Source organism: Dermacentor silvarum, chromosome 11 (assembly GCF_013339745.2).
Source record: "Dermacentor silvarum isolate Dsil-2018 chromosome 11, BIME_Dsil_1.4, whole genome shotgun sequence".
Classification (NCBI taxonomy): Eukaryota; Metazoa; Arthropoda; class Arachnida; order Ixodida; family Ixodidae; genus Dermacentor; species Dermacentor silvarum.
Window position 1 is genome coordinate 65271335 of NC_051164.1, and position 19709 is coordinate 65291043.

Genomic DNA, 19709 nt, shown 5'->3' on the forward strand with positions numbered 1-19709 from the left:
AGGGGCTGCTGTGACAAAAATCACATGTTACTATACCCTTTCGGCCACTTCGTGTATAGCATCGCTGACCGACGACTTCGCCATTGATAATGTCACGTTGTCCTGAAGGTGGAAGTTGTTCCCACAACGACAACCAACACTCGAATCACAACGAATGCAGCGAGCACTGTCGTCGGTTGCGAAATCGAATAAAGGGCACTTGACTCTGGCTGCTTATGCATAGACGCGTCATCGAATTTTACAAATGCGCTTATGTCGAGGAGGTAAATTTAAGAACGTGCCAAAATAATCTACTAGCGCGCCTACAAACTGATGCACAGCGGGCGCGTCTTTCAGGAAAGCACTACGGTTCTGCTGCGTTCAAGAATGCGTTGCTTGATAGCGCGATAGCGCGCACTGTCGCGCGATAACAGAAACGTGGTAAAGCCGCTTGGAGACGCGAATGAGACTCGCGTCGTACACTGCAAGGACGTCTTGCGCCGAGGGATTAACGGTGAAAAACAGACCCTAGCCAGAAGTAAAACAACGGCGAGTTGCCAAGGGCTTCAAACACGGCCGGTTCAGAAAAACCGGAGAGCACAAAAGACCTTCTACGTCATAAGGCCACTGGCTCGCTGAAGACCTACCGAGAATGCTAGGCGATCGCAGAAGTGGCGGTGGAACGCCTCTTCCCGCGACGCCAATCACTGAGTCTGGGCGAGCGATGCCGTGCGACGAGATACGAGCGCAACGTCCATTAATTCCAAAACGAACAGCAAAGTGAACGATCTCGTCGCCCGTTCCACGCCCTAGCAGACGACAAAATCGGTTGAATTACAGGAGCGTGACGTGCCGCATTTCGTGGTCCCGCCCCTACGCAAGGGCGGCCGCTGACGAAAGCGCTGCGCCGACGAATCACGAGAGGGCAACTGAACGTTCGAAAAAGCGAGCAGCCCCCAGACTCTCGTGGAACGCACTTACAGGAGGGGTTCCGGGCGGATCTCCCCGACATTTTTCGTTTCCTTTGCCGGCGCGCGCGATCGTCCGTTTCACCGTAATGTCGTCCCACAAAAACGTAAGACTGGGCCCGCACGTCTCGCGAAGCCAACGGGAATTGCTGGTCGCATTCATGGAGGAGCATGCGTACCTCGTGACAACGTCCCGCGTGCCCAGCGCGGAGGTTACCGCGGAACGCAAGAGCGAGCTGTGGGAACAAATCACTGCCGCGCTGAACGCGGAGGGCCCGTCGAAGAAGTCGGTTCGGGGGATGGCAGGCTTTCTGGCGCAAGGAGGTGTTTCAATCCCGCCGTCATGCCGCCGCAAGCGTCCGCAAGGTGAGTGCGACATATCCGTTGCTCGTCGTGTTTACAACGCCGTTCGAACTTGCAGCGGTTCAAGCCGCCTGATGTTCGGCGTTGGCGGCCGCATCCTGCAGTTGGTCGGCAACTCCGCCTACCATACCTCCGCGGTGACTGGCGTGAGCGAGCTTCTGTCGCAGCCGCTCGACGAGGTGATGTATTTGTGTTTTAATGTTAGCGCGGGTGCTAAACGGCAAAGAACAGTGCCACGGCGCTGCTAAGGAGGCCGGTAGGGGCTTTAGGGCGGTCGTATAAAACATCTGGAGTGGTAGCCGGTAGTGCCAGCCACTCGGGAGGGAGTCAAGCCGGCGGCGGCCATATTGCGAAAGGCGAAAGAGTGCGGCCAGCGCCGCCTCTTGGTGCGGCCAACCGCGCGCAGCATGCGGTTTGTGCAACTGAATGGAGGTGGCGCTACCGGCGTGGCGCGCGCTTTGAACATCCCTGGTCTCCGACGCGAAAACGAAAGTACCATTGCTCGGTCCTACGCTCGGTCGCGAAAACGTAGCCAGCGGCGTCTAACAAGCGCCGTTTGCTGAACGCTGTGTGTCGTCGGGAGATGTGGAACATTATTCTGCTCAATGTGGAGATTTAGAAGGAAAACTTGCGCTTAGGTCGGATGCAAGAGCCGTGATGGCGACATTAAGGAGTGGTACACGCCGGTGTGCAAGATTCACGCGCCGCTGATGCATCAAGACTGCCCGGGCACGAGGCCATTTCTGTGCGGGCTTCCCATCTCGGTCGAATGCCTTGATCACGTATTCTTAGACAACTGAAACAGGACATAGAAATTTCTATACACTGCGGTAATAATAATAATAAAAAAGAACAATTAACGAACTCTGTTTTTTACTGACTGCTCATATATCTGCGGATGTTTGAAAGAACAAAGATAACGCGATAGATACAGTCTGACATTGATCTGATCGAAGTTTGTATTTCTAAATTATACTTTTAGAGTGCCAATAATGAATAAATACTGATTGGAGAACTAAGCTGCTGTTACTCTCCTATGAAGAGTTTTAAAGGTTGAAACGAGAGCTGTCATTTACAAAACGCTCGAGTTACAACCAAAGTTACATGGGCACTTCCGATCACCATCGAACCGGCTCGGACTTTCGATCGAAAGTGCTGTGTCACAGCTAGGGTTTTACTATGAAACAACACCCGTTTGGGTGTTGTTTCACACACGCACACGCACACGCACACACACACACACACACACACACACACACACACACCACACACACACACACGCACGCACACACACGCACGCACGCACACACGCACGCACGCACGCACGCACGCACGCACGCACGCACGCACGCACGCACGCACGCACGCACGCACGCACACACACACACACACACACACACACACACACACACACACACACACACACACACACACACACACACACACACACACACACACACACACACACACACACACACACACACACACACACACACACACTGTCTTATTCTTTTCATAACACATTGGCGAGAGGCACGTAGTGTAGCAAAAAAAAAAATAAATAACGCACTGCATGCTCTTGATACTTCTGCTGCACACGATTCCCTGCGAGATCGGGCTGAGTCGCAGTCGTCACCACGCCGACCACGCTTAGGGTGGATTGCAACTGGCGTCGTCTGCTAGTCATCAGTGTGTACACGTGCGTCTACCGTGGTGGTTTATCGTCAGTGCTGTCCCGTTGCCGTGGCGCATCCAAAATGACCCGTCGGCCCTTTTGAGACGATAAATTGCAGCATTTGGCTTTCAGCATATACTGTGTCTGCGCTGTAATGCTGTGCTTGTCTGTCTAACGCGTGCTGCGTGTTTGGTCGCCTGCTTCGTTGGCCGCAGACATTCCAGTTTTGTTGCTGCCCAGCGCTTTAGGCGCATCACGAAATACGTTTGATGCCACTACAGTGTACTAGAAGAGTTCTAGTACACTGTAGATGCCACTATCAGGAAGCTATGTGGTCGCTGCGGGGCGTTAATGCATGCTTTAGCGGTATAGCAATTCTGTCCTTTAAACTCCCGAACTGTTGATCTTTGCCATAAATAATTACTGAAAAACAGGTGCTTTCCTCAAATAGTCAAGGCAAACACAGCAAGTGACCCCCCCTCCCTCAAAAAACGTTCCTTGCTATGGGCCTGAACACGACAAACATACGATGTGCTATGCAACGGCCGCTACAGCGGTTCGGGCTTCTTGCCTCTAGCAAGATGGCGTTGACCGGCTTCACTTTTGGAGAGCCACCTCCACTCCAGAAGTTTAAGTATATGACATCCTTGGCTGGCAGTGTGCACAGTGCAGCAAGGTTAGGGGGGGCGGAGCTTCCGCACAATCGTGTTGCTCCGTCAAGTAGTCCGGCAGCTGGCAGCTGATTTCGGTTCTACTTTCGGTTTTCATTACACGCTGTGTACGCCCACTGCCTATCTTCACAACCTCCGGAGTACAGCCTTGGTTGTATTATAGCACATATTTATTTATTTATTTATTTACCGCCGAAAATGCCATATCCCAGGGCTAATATGTTTGTGAGAACTACGTTCTCATCAAAGGTTCCTATTAGTCTGATGTATTTACTGTAGGCGTTCGGCGACAAACGCGCCCCACCTGGGTACTGCGCAGTACAGAGGTGGGGCGTGTACAGTAAGTAGTACAGTAGAGCATAGTAGAGTACTGATTTATTTAATGTACAGGACAGGCTAGTAGAAAACGGGGTAGTGTCCAGTGAGCGAAAAAAAAAAAAAAAAAAAAAAAAAACGGAATGAAATTCTATAATAAAGTGCAAATTGATGTTATATTATATGCAACTTCTCAAACCAATGTTAACGTATTAACAACCCATTTAGAATTTGTAAGCTAGGCAAATGTGAAAATTATTCAATAAATTTTCGGAACTCTCTCGTAGCACGTAGGGAGACGCTGCGTTTTGGTTCCATGGCTTTCAAAGCAGTGCCAAGAAAAGTCGCCAAGTGTAATCGTGTTTTTGGCAACGCGTTGTGTGTGCTGTATTGCGTAGGCAATGTTACGGATAGATATTTTTTTTTTTGTGGGGCTGGTATCTACAGCACGAGCTACTGCTAACATTTCAGGTGAATACCTGTGCGCGGTCGTTTAAAGCACTAGGTTATTCGCATATATTCACTGCAGCCTGTCAGGCAAACTTCTGAAAATTGCTTCTGCGTATCTTGTACATGAAGCAGGGCGGATTGGACGTGTTTGTGGCAAGCTTGTCGGTGGACACAAAGCCAGACGTCGCCAGCGGCCTTTCAAGTGAAAGTAAGCTGAACTTTGACCCTCCCCTTTGCCTTCTCTTTTCGTGAAGCTTAAGGAGCATTGAAGAACAGAAACGCTACTAACCATTGAGTGAATCTGCTTTTTACAGTCAATATAGGCGCAGAACACCTGCAACAGGCCGACAGCCAGACCCAGAGCCCACTAGATGAGCGGACTCCTGGCCCCAGCTCTGCTGAAACCAGTAAGTGGGCTCAAACGTTGTAGCTTTGTTGAACTGGCTTTCCTCTTCACAGGAGGAACACACTGCCTCGTTGGCATAATTTTCGTATGTTTGGTAGGTGTGTGCGTAGCGTGCTCATTTTTTCCAGGCCAGTCCCAAGGAGCGCAACGCCGGTGCCGCAGTCCCCGTCGTGTGTCGAACCACGGACCCCTCTTAGAACGTGTCGCCGAGGACTGCGCAAGAACTGCGGCACAAAATGCAGAGACAAACAAAGTGCGTGCTTTCTTGTCTCTGCCTCTATCATGCAGCGTACATATTGACAATGGACACAGGCTTAGTGCTTTTTTTCCTCCGGACTTTTTACGGGCTATGCTAAGTGATATGGGCTCGCGGACGTGATCGTAAGGATGGAAACGTGCCATCAATCTCAAAGAACAGCTTAATGCAATATCATCACTGACAGTACCGATTTCGCGAATAGGTCATAACTGGATGGACTAGAGAACATGCTGCATCGCTACAAGTCACCGCGTCAGCAAACTCTTCTATGTACCCAGTACACGTCTGCAGTGAGGTTTGTTGCGATAATACAGAAAAAAAGGAAAACAAAATAGAAAAGCTTGAAGGGTTGAGAACTAAGGGTAACACGATTTGACACGACGCGATATTGTGCTGATTGAGCCATTTAGTTCTACACGGCATATTAGAAATCTATAACAGGTTGTTATTCTCATTTTTTAAAAACATAGATATACGTCTTCGTTGCTTGCTAGTTCACAATACATAACTCACCAACATGCCATTGCGTCAGACTCTCAGCCATGTGGTAGTTTACGAATTGCATACGATGTTCGCATATTTCTTGAAGGATTCTGAGAAAAACACGGACTCACACAAGAGCTAAACATTTATAACAGCGTGTTTATGTTGCTAGAGAGTTTTAGAATAGGGACCAATAAGTTTGCGGCCCCAAAGAGATTTGCGGGTGTTATAGCTTTGGGGCATGCATGAGTGAAGATCTTTAGAATAGGGCTTTGCGTTTGCGGATAGCGTCTTGCGCTTGCAGCGCCGCTACGGAGTCAAAGAAAAGCTACTATAAGTGTTAAAATAAAATGTACCATTTTATGGTAAGAGTAATTTTGACTTTCGTGTTTTCGGGTTTAATTACAAAATAGAAGTTATTCTATTAGAAGCAAGCAGTTTGTTGCGCTTAGTTTTGAGTAACCAAATTTACGTGGCTTCACAGGCCAAGTTAATCCGTGTTAGGCCTATGAGCCACGAAATCAACAATCGAATTCGGAATCAGCGGCGTATAATGAATCAATCTTCGTTACACAGGTTTGTTGAGAGAAAGGGATAACGGTAGTCACTTCTCCTAGCTGACGAACTTCACGCGTTACTACCAATCGAGCCCTGTTTGGTGCTGTAGGTTAAAGCCGTCGCTTCGAAGGGTGTCGCCATGTTTGTTGACGCAAAGCTTTAGGGTCTCCCGCTAAATCAGTGAAATAGCGTGTCCGACGCAAAAACCATGCGCAGTTTGCGTCTCGCGCATGCGCAGTGGCTTCTACGCTATTTCTCTGGGGCCCCAAGACGTTTGGAGCCCCTATTCTAAAACTGTCTACTGACATGTTTAAGCTGCAGAAACAGCGACAGCGTTTTTTATGAACGTGTGCAAACGGAGATCAGCATAGATAGAAAGGCTATTTCCATCAGTTGGTGTTTGTCTGAATGGGGAAAATTGCCTGTTGATATATTGATTTCCTTTCTAGCTACTTCGTGGCGTCCTTGAGGGCGTGACCCAGATGGCCAGTGCCTCGGTACGGCAGGCTGTGGCAGCCGAACGGATGGCAGCAGCCGCAGAGAGACAGTCTGAACAACTGGCAGATATGCTCCGTCACGTGGGTCAGCTTTCGCCGTTGCTGGCCTCGTTCATGCAAGAAAGGGCCGCTGCAAGAAGACTGCAGTAGTTGCAATTTAAATGCCTTAAGGAGAGAGTTGATTCTGAGGACAAACATTTAAAAAATCTTTATTATTTGCGTGACGGTGCTGAAAACGTGTAGATATGTACAATTTTATGTGTTTATATTCAATATGAGGTTCACTTTCGTTAAAATTATTGTGTTCCACATTTGTGCAAGTTTCATTTGCACAACTTTCTGGAAAAAAGATTGCGATAAACCTTTTCAGATCTCACTGAACAGTCTGTCGTCAGCTTCTTCCCGAGGCAAGAAATACAGTAAGATCAGCCTTATAGCTATTAAAAGGAGATTAAAAAAGCGCACGTTTTCAGCACCATACCTGAATGAATCAGGATGTAATGTTTTTTTTTCACCTAGGAGTCAAAATTTCCCCTTAAATTCCAACTATGTTCATTAGGATATTTGTTGTTAAGCCAATTTTCAACAATAATCAATTTTTTTATATTGTCGCGAGAGGAAACGGCAATGCTTTCAGCTCAGAGCGAACGGCTGTTTATTTTCTTGTCAGGCGATCGCAACTACGAACGTCGTCTTTATTATCGACCACTAAGAGAGAGCATGGCTTTATGGTACTTTTTCATGCGCTTAATCACCGTTGGACACATCTGTGAAAATTTGTTTTCAGATATGTCACCTTATTCACCTAGCAACAAGTGACCTGTGGGCGGAGAGACATTGTCTGTCGCATTGTGTTCAACGGACTCATGCCATCTTTTCCATACATTGAAGTATTAATTAGTCTAGTCAGGCATCTGTGATAATTCAGCGAATGCAGCCTTTCTGCGTCACGAATGAGAGAACCATTTTGTGTGTTATATGAAGCGATTGAGGCTGGCGGCATAAGAATATATGTTTTTGATTAATATGACATCTCAGCCACTGCTTGCACGTAACGTTGAATATGAGAAGCTGTATCTGTCAAGTGCTTCGCTGTACCTGATACGCGAGAGAGGTTCTACTTGCTGTGATATTGTGATTCTGTGATATACGTGTTTTGTATAGGAATGCTGGCTCAGCAATACATTTGTAAGAGACTCAACTATGTGCCTTTAAAAGGAAGCTTTAGTGTGTGGCCAACTCCGGTGCCGTCTATTGAAGTAGATGTAAAACGCAGAAATGCTTTTATGACACACACCCTGGACCGGTGTGAATGAGTGTTGTTGCATTTTACGAGAGAAACTTAAATTCTTGTGAATTCAGTAAGCAGAATTTCGAATGAGAGCCTGGAATATTTTGCAAAAATATACCACTTAAAAAGTAAAAAAAGTAAGAAAAATGAAGCAGAGCGTTTACAATTTTGTAACTGTGCACTAAAGACAGATATCACAGTTCTGCAAGCTACGTCGGTCAGTGCATCTAAATCGGAGGCATTAGATAATTTATTTACAGGGGACAAGAATTTGTTACGAGATTTACATAGATATTGCGAAAATCGCAAACATAAATTACTCGTATATTTCTGTTCGGGTATAATTATACATCAGTTTTTGTTCGCTCTGGATGCCTTATTAGTTGCAGTTTACAAAATTGTGGTATTGTGTTTCACTACTGAGTTACAGAGTTGTAAACATGACAGTATCGTTTCTTGAAATTTTTTGAAGTTGTGAAATTCTAACAATTTTTAATAAAAAATGGACGGCTTAAATAAATATACTTAGTCGCTGCATTTTAACTTTCCTCAATAAATGGAATAAACCTCATCAAATTCTGCGTGCCTGTCGCCGATAAAACTTATTTATCTGTTCCCATCTGTTTAAATAGGAGCTTCCGGCCGAGCTAATGCTTTCTCTTAATGCAGTTTTAAGCATAGATGCATATGCGACGTTAGTCCTGCTTTGTGTGTCATTTTTACGAATACATCACGAAAGCGCCAGTGTGTTACATGGAGTGTTTGACCATAATCTTACTGTGAACACCAGCGTGGTGACTCTTACAACGTTACGCTTCGAGCTACGTCCACAATAAAGTGAATTTTACGTGAAGTTTGATGGTGTGCTACAATGCACGGTCACAATGACTGGGGTCGTGTGGTCTGTCTTGCAAAATGGCACTGTTATAATTTCGGGTGAAATGTGGCGCTAGAGGGCAGTACACTCGGGAAGGGAAACTGCTATATGAATCAGAATACAAAACAAGTAATGCCGAATCATTTAATGTAATTTTTGTTTTTGTGGGCAATTTATTCAACGTAATTGCATCCATGAAGTGCATTAGTGACAAAATGTTTGTCAGCTTCATAATTTCTTTCATTCTGTGCAGACTACAACGGCTGCCTCACTAATGAGCCCACCGCAGGCTGAACCCTAGCTATGTTTAAACGACGACTGCAGTTAAGAGCTCGCAATTGGGTTTTCCCTGTCCGTCCATTCTGTAACACTGACGGGAACCGCCAAAACAAGGCACATACCCACTATAGACGATGGGCTGCGAATGGCTGGTGATAAACAAGGGCGAAAGCATAGACGACGTCAATGCCAACAGGGACGACGCAGCTACAGCACCACATTGTTGACATTAGAAGCTGACAGGATTCGAGGCCGCCAAGTGCCCTATATAGCAAAACTGCAAATGGGCAGGAAAAATGAAATCACTCTAATCTCGTAGATGCCGCACAAATTCCTGCCGCACAACAATAAAAGTGGGGTTCCCTGCACAGAAGAAAGTGTATGCTCCCAACATCACGTGGAGATGATTGTGACGATCACATAAAGCAAGATATGCAAAAAATGTCAGTCAGAAAGGTGAATTTTACGAAGTTTCGTTTACAATGTAACGAAAGTGGGCTTTACTGCACAAAAGTGTGTCCATGCTCCCAACTCCGCTCTTCAACAGCTCTGTGCCACCAGACGGTATTTTTACTAGAGGCATAAATTAAAGCACACCATCTGAAAGAAGAGCGCAGAAACACGGGGACCCTAAATCATCGTCGGGCCAGCACCTGCTGTTTCTTTAACGGGTTTACTACATAGCATACGTATGTTTTGATTTTCGTAAAGAGGGCCTGCCAAAAATGACATGCTCCAGCTACGCCGACTTGGGGAAGTGGCGCGCTTCATCCAACCCGCAGTGCAATAGAGGGGCCTCTGCATGGCCATGGCCTCCATCACCGCCGACCAAGCACCAGCTCAGCTAAGTATGCAGCTATCAGTCGGAAAACGGTGCCATGTCTGAAATGATGGCATGTGGTACAGGTGGGCAAGTCAATTGCAATTAATCTAGGGAGGCATCAAAGTAGCGAAAGCTATTTAAGGTGACCTTTCTGACAGAAAGACATCGTTTTCACATACCTCTAAATTGAATTTGAGTAATTTTTGCAGTCTGAACTGTAAGTGACAATATATGGAGCAAAAGTCAGAAACTTAGCGTGCTAGATTTATCTGCCATGCTACCCGCTTAGTGGCTATGACGATGCACTGCTGAGCTCGTGGTCACGGCATATAGAAGCGCCACTGATAGCCATCTAGCGAGCGCTTTAGAAAGTACGCTCAGGATGCAGTAGCAGGCACTTTGCAGCAGGGTCATTCCACGCCAAACCAACGAGCTTTTTTTCGAGCATCACCACATAAACAAGTGGAACATGTTTCATCAGTCGAAACAATTTGCACATGTTTGTTGGAGTTCAAAACTCATTCACGACGTTTATTTTCCTTCCCAAAAGCCATTTTTGCGAATATTTCTTCTGCAGCTGAGCTAGAAGGCACCAATCAAAATTGTCAAAGGCACATTGTATAATGCAGTCGTTCAAATGGTGTGTATGGCAAGAAAATCAAGTGGTGTGACTGCCAAAAAGCCGACTTTTGTAATATTTGAATAGTTCCAGTGATTTTGGCACCGGAAAAAGCGAGTAAAACTGCTAAGTTATAATTTTTTCTTGCAACACAAAAAAATCCAGAAGGCATAAATTGAATATAGAATGCTAGCCTAGTTGACATAGTCTAGCCGAAAAAATATTTCAAGGTTCAATTGATGATCAGAAAAAATAAAAGTGTGAAGTTCACATTTTTAAACTCGGTCTTGCCGCGTTTAATCCTTTGCGTCGTAGGCATTGCACTCCTTCTCCGCCAAAAGATAATAAGAAGTAATTCACTTCAGTCTCACCCCTCAAGTGGATCTTCCGTCACTTACGAGACAGAAACGCCGACCCCTTACTGCTTGTAAATTCCAAGCCATACACGATGACATTAACCGAATTGATACAATACCAAACATGAGGACAGCGCAAAATCACACACTCATTTAGTGCAGTAAAACACCTTCAAGAAGTAACAAGAACCCTACAAATCCGTCCCGAAATCCACGGAATCCACAAGCCCTCACACCTTAGCATTTAGGGGCAATGAGCACAGGAACATGGTTGCAATCGTTTCAGCGACATGACAGACCAACTAGCTCGGTCGCCTGCCCCCATCTAAGACACCTATTAGACCTCCGCGCTCTCCACCAAGCACTGAAGTCTAGCCTCCGACGGGGCACAAGCGCCTTCATGTCTGCTTTCTTGCCCGTGACCTTACCCGGTGGCAGGAAGTATCTCTTCGGAGGGTTCGGGCTGGAGTTGCCCTACACCATCGGTCCCCTGTGCTTGGAGGTCGACACAAGGCGACAAAGGAACGTGCCATTCAGAGCTTTCCATTCTCTAAACTGCATTCGACATACGCTGTATCAGGGATCTGTCCGATTTGCCATGACACTTGTTCGCCAGTGTCATCCACGACCATGACAGCGCGACGAAAACGCAGTATCGACGATGGAGCGACGAAAGCGGTACTATAACGTGATCATGACTTCATGCAATGGGATGAGGACTCTGAAACAGTGACATCATATAACAACGACCAGCGTGAAGCTGACGGCAGGATGACGGCAATATGCTGACGACTACTGTGTGACGGTGATGGCGTGTCGACAAAAGTATGGCAAAGGTCGAAAGATGAATCTGGAATAACGACAATGAAAAGGTCACAACGCCATAACGACGAAGGTATGACGACTAATGAACGACGATGGCATTAAAAGGCGCCTGAATCACGACTGAATGACGAGAAAATGATTAGGATAGAATGACAGCTAGATGAGGAATGATGTCAAATGAACAACAAAGGTGGTATGACGGCGGTTGCATGACAATGGGATGACGTTTTTAAAATGATGACGATGATGTTACGTCATAATAGCACGACAGCGACATCTGGAGAGTCCGATGACGAAACTTGAATGACGATGATGGAATGATCACGACGACATCACGACCGCATACTCAATTGCCTAAGCTAGTAGACAATTCAGGTCACGGGGTCGGCGTAAGAGGCTAGGTGGATAGATAGACTCAAAGTGCGTGGACAGATGAAGAATCCTATAATCTCATTAAAACGTGCAGAGAGTACCAGACGTCGCTATGCCTGCAGACAAAAAAAGTTGGAAGGCGATTGAACCATGGCGTCTATCAAGCACTTTCGCTTCAACACGGCTCCCGCAGTCAATTACATGCTTCGTACACTGCATTCTTACCCCCAGCTCGGTGCTTCCACTACAGTTTGAATCGACTTGCAACATTTTTAATGCGCAAGCAATAGCAGTGTTAAAGTGGCAGAAAGTGTATGGGCGTGAAGTGTGGGGTGCCGGTCACTCAGTAGAGATGGGATGGGAGACGTCTGGTGCTATAAGCAAACTTTCCGAAGGTGATTGCATTTCCGATGTTAAACGCTGTCACCGCAAAGCGCCAGGAGCACTGTCGCCCGAACACGCGACCGCTTCCAGTACTACGCGCAATATCCTGTAAAAATAATTACTGATTACATTCGCGACAGTGAACAACCGAGAATACCGACCCTGTATGCCATGGAATTTATGAAAGGGGCCGTTTCTTTTACGCACAGTTGGTAATCGAAGTTGGGTTTGCACAGCTGACGGACTCGCGGAAGACGGCCAGGTTGCCGGCTTCGAGGTGGTTGGCCATCGCGACCAGCGACGCTTTTGGTGTAATGGTATCAGTTTCGCGCTACACAGCACTTTTCGTATGCAGCCAAATTAAACATTCCGCAAAAACATCGCTGTCATGATATGCTCCTCATAGCTACATTCAGATGAGCTTACGAGCATGCCGAGCGACGTCAACTTTGTTTAAATAACGAGGATAACTAGATGTGAACACCGAAAAGCCAACAAAAAGTCACAGGGTTTCCTATGTTATGCTTAAGACGATTTGAAGGCGAAAGCCCACGTGCCCATGCATTAATCAGCCAGTTAAATTAACCACGGTAATTAGCCACCATATTTCGCTGATTCATCGACTTTAATAGCTTTGTCATCCCTCTTCATTCGCTTTGATTCCGCCTAATTCGCTTTGACATTCCTCTTAATTCGCTTTGATTCATCTTAATTCACTTATTATTATTCTCATTCGCTCTGATTACTACAATTCTGCTTCCTCTTCCTTCTTAATTCAATTTGATTCCTCTTAATTCGCTTAGTAATCTACATTTATTTTGACTTCATTCACTTTTATTGCTATGAATTCATTTTGATTCCACTGAAATCGCATCGATTCATCTTAATTCAGTTTGATTCCTCTTTGAGCGATTTGTCCTCCTTCCTAATTCATTTTCATTCTTCTTACTTTGCTTTGATTACCCATAATTCATTTTAATTCCTCCTAATTTGCTTTGTCATCCACTCATGCTCAATTATGCTTTGGCCTACTTTAACTCGCTTGAGTCACCCACTTAATTCGCTTAGTCATCCATCTCAATTTGCTTAATAATCCTTCTTAATTCGCTTTATATTCCATCTTGCTTGCTTACAGGGCTATGAGCCATTGATGATGATAGTTTTTGTACCGTTCGTGTAGTCAACGCGTTTTCGCTCAAGGAATTTGAAGGTCGACTGAAAGATGAGATATACATATAATAAGAAAATAAAGTATAGATGGTATAAGCCCTGTAGTCTACAGATGTTCACATTTGCGGACTACATCAGGAGCGCTCTACCAAAAGTTTGTTTCGGCTTCTTAGCTTTGGCTGTGCTGCCACAGCAAGTTGTCGCCCGCTATAGATCCGGGAACACAAAACGTGTTTAGTGCCGCACCATGGGTGTGTTCCAATTCTGGCCAGCTTCGGAGACAGTCTGCGCAGACATCTAAGGAGTCAGCCGAGACAGCTTCGAGGCCAAGTAATGGAACGCGTTTCGAGCCGTCTGGAAGACGCTTCTGCGACGTGACGCCACCTCGCGGCGACAAAAGTAAGGTTGAGAAAAGCACACATTATTTCTGTTTTTGAAGTATATACGCCTGCGAACCTATAAAAAACACTGATTTACGTTAAGGGTATAGAAAAGTGTGTCTACGCTTTCGTGTGCACAGACGACCTTCCCGTCGAGTTTCCAAGCCTCCTGCTCAGTCGGCATCTTGTTAAGACCGGAAAGTAGCGTGCATTGTTCTTGACTTCGATGCTGTCTACTTTGACGTGTTCGTGAGAAATGGAACGAGACTTAATATGACCGCTGTCCACTTAGCCATCTACATTATCTTTCTTTGGATTTCGTAATTGGGGCTGGCGCGCACGCCGAGCACGGCGAGTTTTATGCTGCGTAGTGTACTGATGTGCACATTTGCAGACTACATGCAGGAGCGCACTAATACAAGTGCACTTCCGCTCCGTAGCCGTTGGCTGTGCTGCCACAGAACCTTCCGCTATATGTCTGGGAACACAAACGTGCTTAATGGCACACTAAATCTGTCTTTAGAATTAAGTAATGGGGGCTGGCGCGAACGCCAAGCCCCACTACCAAAAATTACATGCTCCAGCTACCCCGACTTGGGGAAGTGGCGTGCTTCAGCCAACCGCAGTGCAATGGTATGGCCTCAGCACGGGGCCGCGGCCTCAGTGATCACCGCCGACCCAGCACCAGGTAAGTATGCAGTGATAGTGCTTGGGAAACGAGGCCATGCCTGGAACAATGGCATGTGGCACAGGTAGGCAAGTCATTATCGAGTTAATCTGGGAACGCAGCAATATTGCGAAAACTCTTTTAGGCGACTTTTTTGACAGAAGAGCATCGTGCCCACAAACCTATAAATTAAATTCGAGAATTGTTTTCCAGTCTGAGCTGCAGGTGAGTACTTATGCGAGGAAATGTGTCAGAAAGTAGGCGGGCTGTTTTTGCCTGCCATGCTACCTGCCGCGGTTGCTTCAATGAACAGCTCCCGGACTTGGCGGCCGCATTTTGATGGCGCAAAATGCAAAAAAAAAAAAAATACATTTGTCCACTTTGATTAGGAACCCCCGTAGATGAAAATGTATCCGGATTATCACTATGACGTGCCTCATAATCAAATCGTGATTCTGGCACCCCCTTAAGGTCCCAGTATTTAATTAGTTGCATTAACGGCGCGTAGTGTTTTATTTAACTACTAATCGCAGCCGCGAAAGCAAGTTGAGAGTTCTATCCTGTACTGCCGGCTCATATGTAGTTAAGGGGAAAACGAACTGTTTTATTATTGCGATAGCAAATATGTGGACACTCCAGGCGCATTTCTGCAGTCGGTGTCGCCGTGAGGTTCCGTATAAAGTTCAAGGACGATAAAAGCGTCGCCGCGCGCTGTATGTGCGAGTGAAAGCACGCGAGGGTGAACAGGTGATCGCGGCTCAAGATCGCGCACGGAAGGGAGGAAAGGGGTGAGGAAGCACGCCGTCTTCCGTCGCGCGCAAGGCTCCGGGGGGGGAGGGAGGTAGGGGGACGGTTTCTACTCTGGGCGGCCATGCACGCCCGCCCGGGCTGCTGTATCTTGAAAGCCTACTGCGCCGGGGACAGAGACCGCCGCGCGCTGTGTTTTCGCGGCTTAGTTTGTATTGATGCGAGAAGCGGCACGAAGGTCGATTCGCTCGCTGCTGCAGCCGCGCTTACTCCAGCATTATGACAGCGAACTTCCGCGGTCGTCGAGTGAGATGGGTTCGTGTTTGCTTGTGCGCGCTTGACACCATGCTTGTTAATTTAGTTAGTATGCCGATGTTTCCAAGTTTATACGGCCGATAAAAGTACTGTCCTTGCTACGTATAGCTTTCCACTAATTTGCTATCGTATTCGATGCTTCGCCTTTCGAGCAAAACTGCGACTTCTTAAATGTGACGCATTTCTTGGCGAACATTTGACACTTTGACCACATCCTATCTATCTATCTCTCTATCTATCTATCTATCTATCTATCTATCTATCTATCTATCTATCTATCTATCTATCTATCTATCTATCTATCTATCTATCTATCTATCTATCTATCTATCTATCTATCTATCTATCTATCTATCTATCTATCTATCTATGATGGTCGTTTCGTTAACTTGGTATTTACCAAAATTGGCATAGTTTGAAAAGAGTGTTTGGCGAACATAAATGATAGGTCATGACATGAATTTCATAACATGCGTGTCATGTAGGGGTCATGAAACCGCCGCCTACGTCTTGCGTTTCGTTAACTTGGGATTTATCGAATTTGTAATAGTACGACAAGAGTGTATCCCGAAAATAAATGATAGGTCATGACATGAATGTTGTGACATGCGTGTCGTGTACGTCATGAAACAGCCACCTACGTCTTGATGCTCTCATGGCCGTTTCGTAAATTGTTATTTACCAAAATTGGCATAGTATGACAAAAGTGTATGGCGAACATAAATGATAGGCATGACATGAATGCCGTAACATGCGTGTCATGTAGGCCATGAAATAGCCGCCTACGTCTTCGTGCTCTCATGGTCGTGACATACGTGTCATGTAGGTCATGAAACAGCCGCCTAAAATAACAGTGACTTAGCGAAAAAAGGTTAACACTAAAAAAACACTGACATGGGTTCTGATGTGGGTACTAAGTAAAGGAAACACTAAAGGATGATGGCAGAAGACATAGTCATCGACTCAGCAGAAATGACAATAACTCACCAAAAAAATGAACACTCCAAAACCACTGAAGTGGGTTCGGACGTCGGTACTAAGTGAGGGAAACACTAAAGGATGGTGGTAGAAGTCATAGCCATCACCATGACTCAGCGAAAATGACAATGACTCGGCAAAAAAGATTAACCCTGAAAACCTACTGAAATGAGTTCTGACGTGGCTACTAAGTCACGGAAACACTAACGGATGATAGAAGTCGTAGTCATGAGCATGACTCAAAAAATGACAATAACTCACTAAAAAAGTTTAACACTCAGAAACCACTGAAATGGGTTCGGACGTGGGTACTAAGAGAAGGAAGCACTAAAGGATGGTTGAAGCCATAGTCATGAGCATGCCTAAGCAAAATTGACAATGACTCAGCGAAAAAAAAATTAACACTAAAAATCCAATGGAATAGGTTCGGATGTAGTCTAAGTGAAACGTAAAAAGGCCTAAGGTTGATGTTCGAGGTCAAATTTACGAGCATGCTAATGCTTTCGCCTTAAGGTGTGTCAGGCATAGCTTAAATGGACTCCTGAGGACGCATGACATGAATGTCATGACATGCGTATCATGTAGTTCACGAAAGAGCCGCCTACGTCTTGGTGCTCTGATGGTCGTTTCGTTAACTTGGTAGGCTCCCCGCACGCTGCTTCGCATAACATCGATTCCCACAGGGCGTGGGATCTGCCGGCTTTTTAGCGCAGCAGTTGTCTTAGTTGGTGCCACCACAAGCGAAGCAGTAGGCGATGCACTGCTGATGCACGTTGAAGCCGCAATCCGTAGGCAACGAGGCGCTACAGGCTAATCTGACGCTAACTGCCTATACGAGGCCGTAGAAGTAGATGGATTTGTCTGATCTTCGTGCTTGTGGATTTAGACGTTCTTGTGGCTTTGTTTATTGCGCTTTACATGCCTACTCGCCGTAAATTTCAGAGCAATCTATACTTTTCAAAGTGGACAAGAGGTTGCGAACACGCACAATCGCTGCTAATTGCAATAGTTCAGCTGTTGGAGGTATCCAAATCGAAACGCGCCAAGGTTCTCAATGCACTGGCTTGCCCGCGATAAATTCATAAGGGCGTTTTATGTCCCCTGTCAATGCATGCGTCCGTGGCGTAATGGTTTAAATATCGGGCTTCTCTCCTACAGGTTCTGGGGTCGAATCCTGCCATCGGGCGATTTTAATAATGTTTTATTGTATGATAGTTATTTGTATAACTATTGTATGAAAGTCTTATGCACAAGGCTACAGTTCATTCTTTGTTCTGCGACTACACCGTGTTGGAGCGTCCGCTGCGCTTTGATTACCGAAGCGCTCCCTGTCGGCGCTCGTTAGCGTCACGATGCAGTACTTTGCTTGACCATTCCTAGATGGCGGCGCCGGAGCTGACGTCACATCCGTTACATCCGTTGCAGGAAATACTTCGTGAAACCCGGCATAAGACACTTTAGTGTTAAAAGATAGGAGGGAGCATTACGTCACGCAGCCAGCCTTGGCAAGCAAACGCTGCGTGAAGCCACAGTGGTGGCCCAACACGTGACCTATTGCGACGAGATCTCGGAGCAAAATCGAGATTTGCCGAGACGTTTGGGTTAGTGGTAGTTTTTATTTGGTGCGCGCTCGGCCGGCAGCAGCTCACATGGAGGTAAGGAAAAGAGATTTTCCCTTGTTTGTTTTCTTGGTTTTGTTTTCGTTTATTTGAAGAGTTTCGAATGGGTGTCGTAAAAAAAAAAAAACACTTTAGAGTACTAAAACCTACCGCGTGCTGTGACGCATCCACCGTGCTCTAACGTCTTTATCACGTGTTGGGCCACTGCACTCGGCTTCAATCGCGTTGCGGTATGCTCCCTCATAGCTTTATACTTCCTCTTTGCTTAGACCCGCTTAGAGGCGCCACTGGTAGCCATCTAGCGGGTGCTTTCTTAAGTACGCTCGCATTGCAGTAGCAGACACTTTGCAGCAGGGTCACTCCACGCCAACTGAACCAGTGTTTTTTCGAACATCACAGATATAGTTGAAACAATTTTCACATGTTTGTTGGAGTTCAAAACTCATTCACGACGTTTATTTTCCATCCCAAAAGCATTCTAGCATTTCTGCGAAAACTTATTATTCTTGTGCACTCAGCTAGAAGGCACCAATTAAAATTATTTTCAGAGGCACATTGTATAATGCAGTCATTCAAATAGTGCTTATGGCAGACAATCAAGTGGTGTGACTGCCAAAAAGACAATGCTTGTAATATTTGAATACTTCGAGTCATTTTGGCACCGGCAAATGCGGGTAAAATTGCAAAGTTCAATTTTTTTCTCGCAACGCAAGTAAATCCAGGAGGCAGAAATGAAATATAGAATGTTAGCCTAGTTGACATAGTCTAGCCGAAAAAATATTTCAAGCTTTGAAGGTTTAGCTGATCACCAGAAAAAAAAAAGTGTGAAGCTCACACTTTTAAACCCGGTCTTGCCGGGCTTAATGCTTTGTGTCGTAGGCATTGCACTCCTGCGCCGCAAAAAGATGATAGGAAAGAATTCAATTCAATCTCACCCCACAATTCGATCTTCTGTGACTTACGAGAGAGAAACGCCTACCCTTTACTGCTTGCAAATTGCAAGCCATGCACGATTTCATTAAGAGAATTTATACAATTTCCGACATCAGGACAGCGCAAGTTCACAAATACTCGTTTATCGCAGTGAAACACCTTCAACAAGTAACAAGAACCCTTCAAATCCGTCATGAAATCCGCGGACTCCACAAGTTTTCACACCTTTGCATTGAGGTGCAATGAGGACAGGGAAGTGGTTGCAATCGTTTCAACATCATAACAGACCCATGACGACTAGCTCAGTCGCCTGCCCAACTATTGACCCTTTTCGCGGCGATCCCGTGGGCGCTGCCATGTTTGATCACGTGGTGACGCGTCCATTGCTTGCCTCAGCTGCCTCCGTTGCCTTCGTGTTTACAATGGATGTGTATATGACGTCGGCGTGGC

The 19709-nt window shown here is 46.0% G+C and overlaps 1 protein-coding gene and 1 non-coding gene across 3 annotated transcripts; one reads left to right on the forward strand and one right to left on the reverse strand.

Annotated features, from left to right (window-relative positions):
• Positions 1–1372: 1372 nt before the first annotated feature.
• Positions 1373–8757, forward strand: LOC125941390 (uncharacterized). 2 transcript variants are annotated; one of them, XM_049658526.1, is made up of 5 exons: positions 1373–1489; positions 4551–4629; positions 4736–4828; positions 4956–5080; positions 6577–8757. In XM_049658526.1, the coding sequence occupies exons 1-5, from the start codon at positions 1385–1387 to the stop codon at positions 6772–6774; spliced, it is 600 nt and encodes a 199-aa protein (XP_049514483.1). In that variant the 5' UTR covers positions 1373–1384; the 3' UTR covers positions 6775–8757. The 2 variants fall into 2 exon arrangements, with proteins under 2 accessions (XP_049514483.1, XP_049514484.1); XM_049658527.1 differs by having other exon boundaries at positions 4554–4629.
• A 5777-nt stretch (positions 8758–14534) lies between these two features.
• Positions 14535–14696, reverse strand: LOC119434168 (U1 spliceosomal RNA). Its single transcript, XR_005188564.1, has one exon. It is a non-coding gene; the product is annotated as a U1 spliceosomal RNA (small nuclear RNA).
• Positions 14697–19709: the final 5013 nt, after the last annotated feature.

What these genes read in the sequence shown, in the direction of transcription:
- LOC125941390 (XM_049658526.1), top strand. Translation starts at nt 1,385, where the DNA reads ATGTTCGGCGTTGGCGGCCGCATCCTGCAGTTGGTCGGCAACTCCGCC. An exon ending in TGTCGCAGCCGCTCGACGAG is followed by an intron (nt 1,490 to 4,550) that starts GTGATGTATTTG and finishes TTGTACATGAAG; the next exon opens with CAGGGCGGATTGGACGTGTT. An exon ending in CAGCGGCCTTTCAAGTGAAA is followed by an intron (nt 4,630 to 4,735) that starts GTAAGCTGAACT and finishes TGCTTTTTACAG; the next exon opens with TCAATATAGGCGCAGAACAC.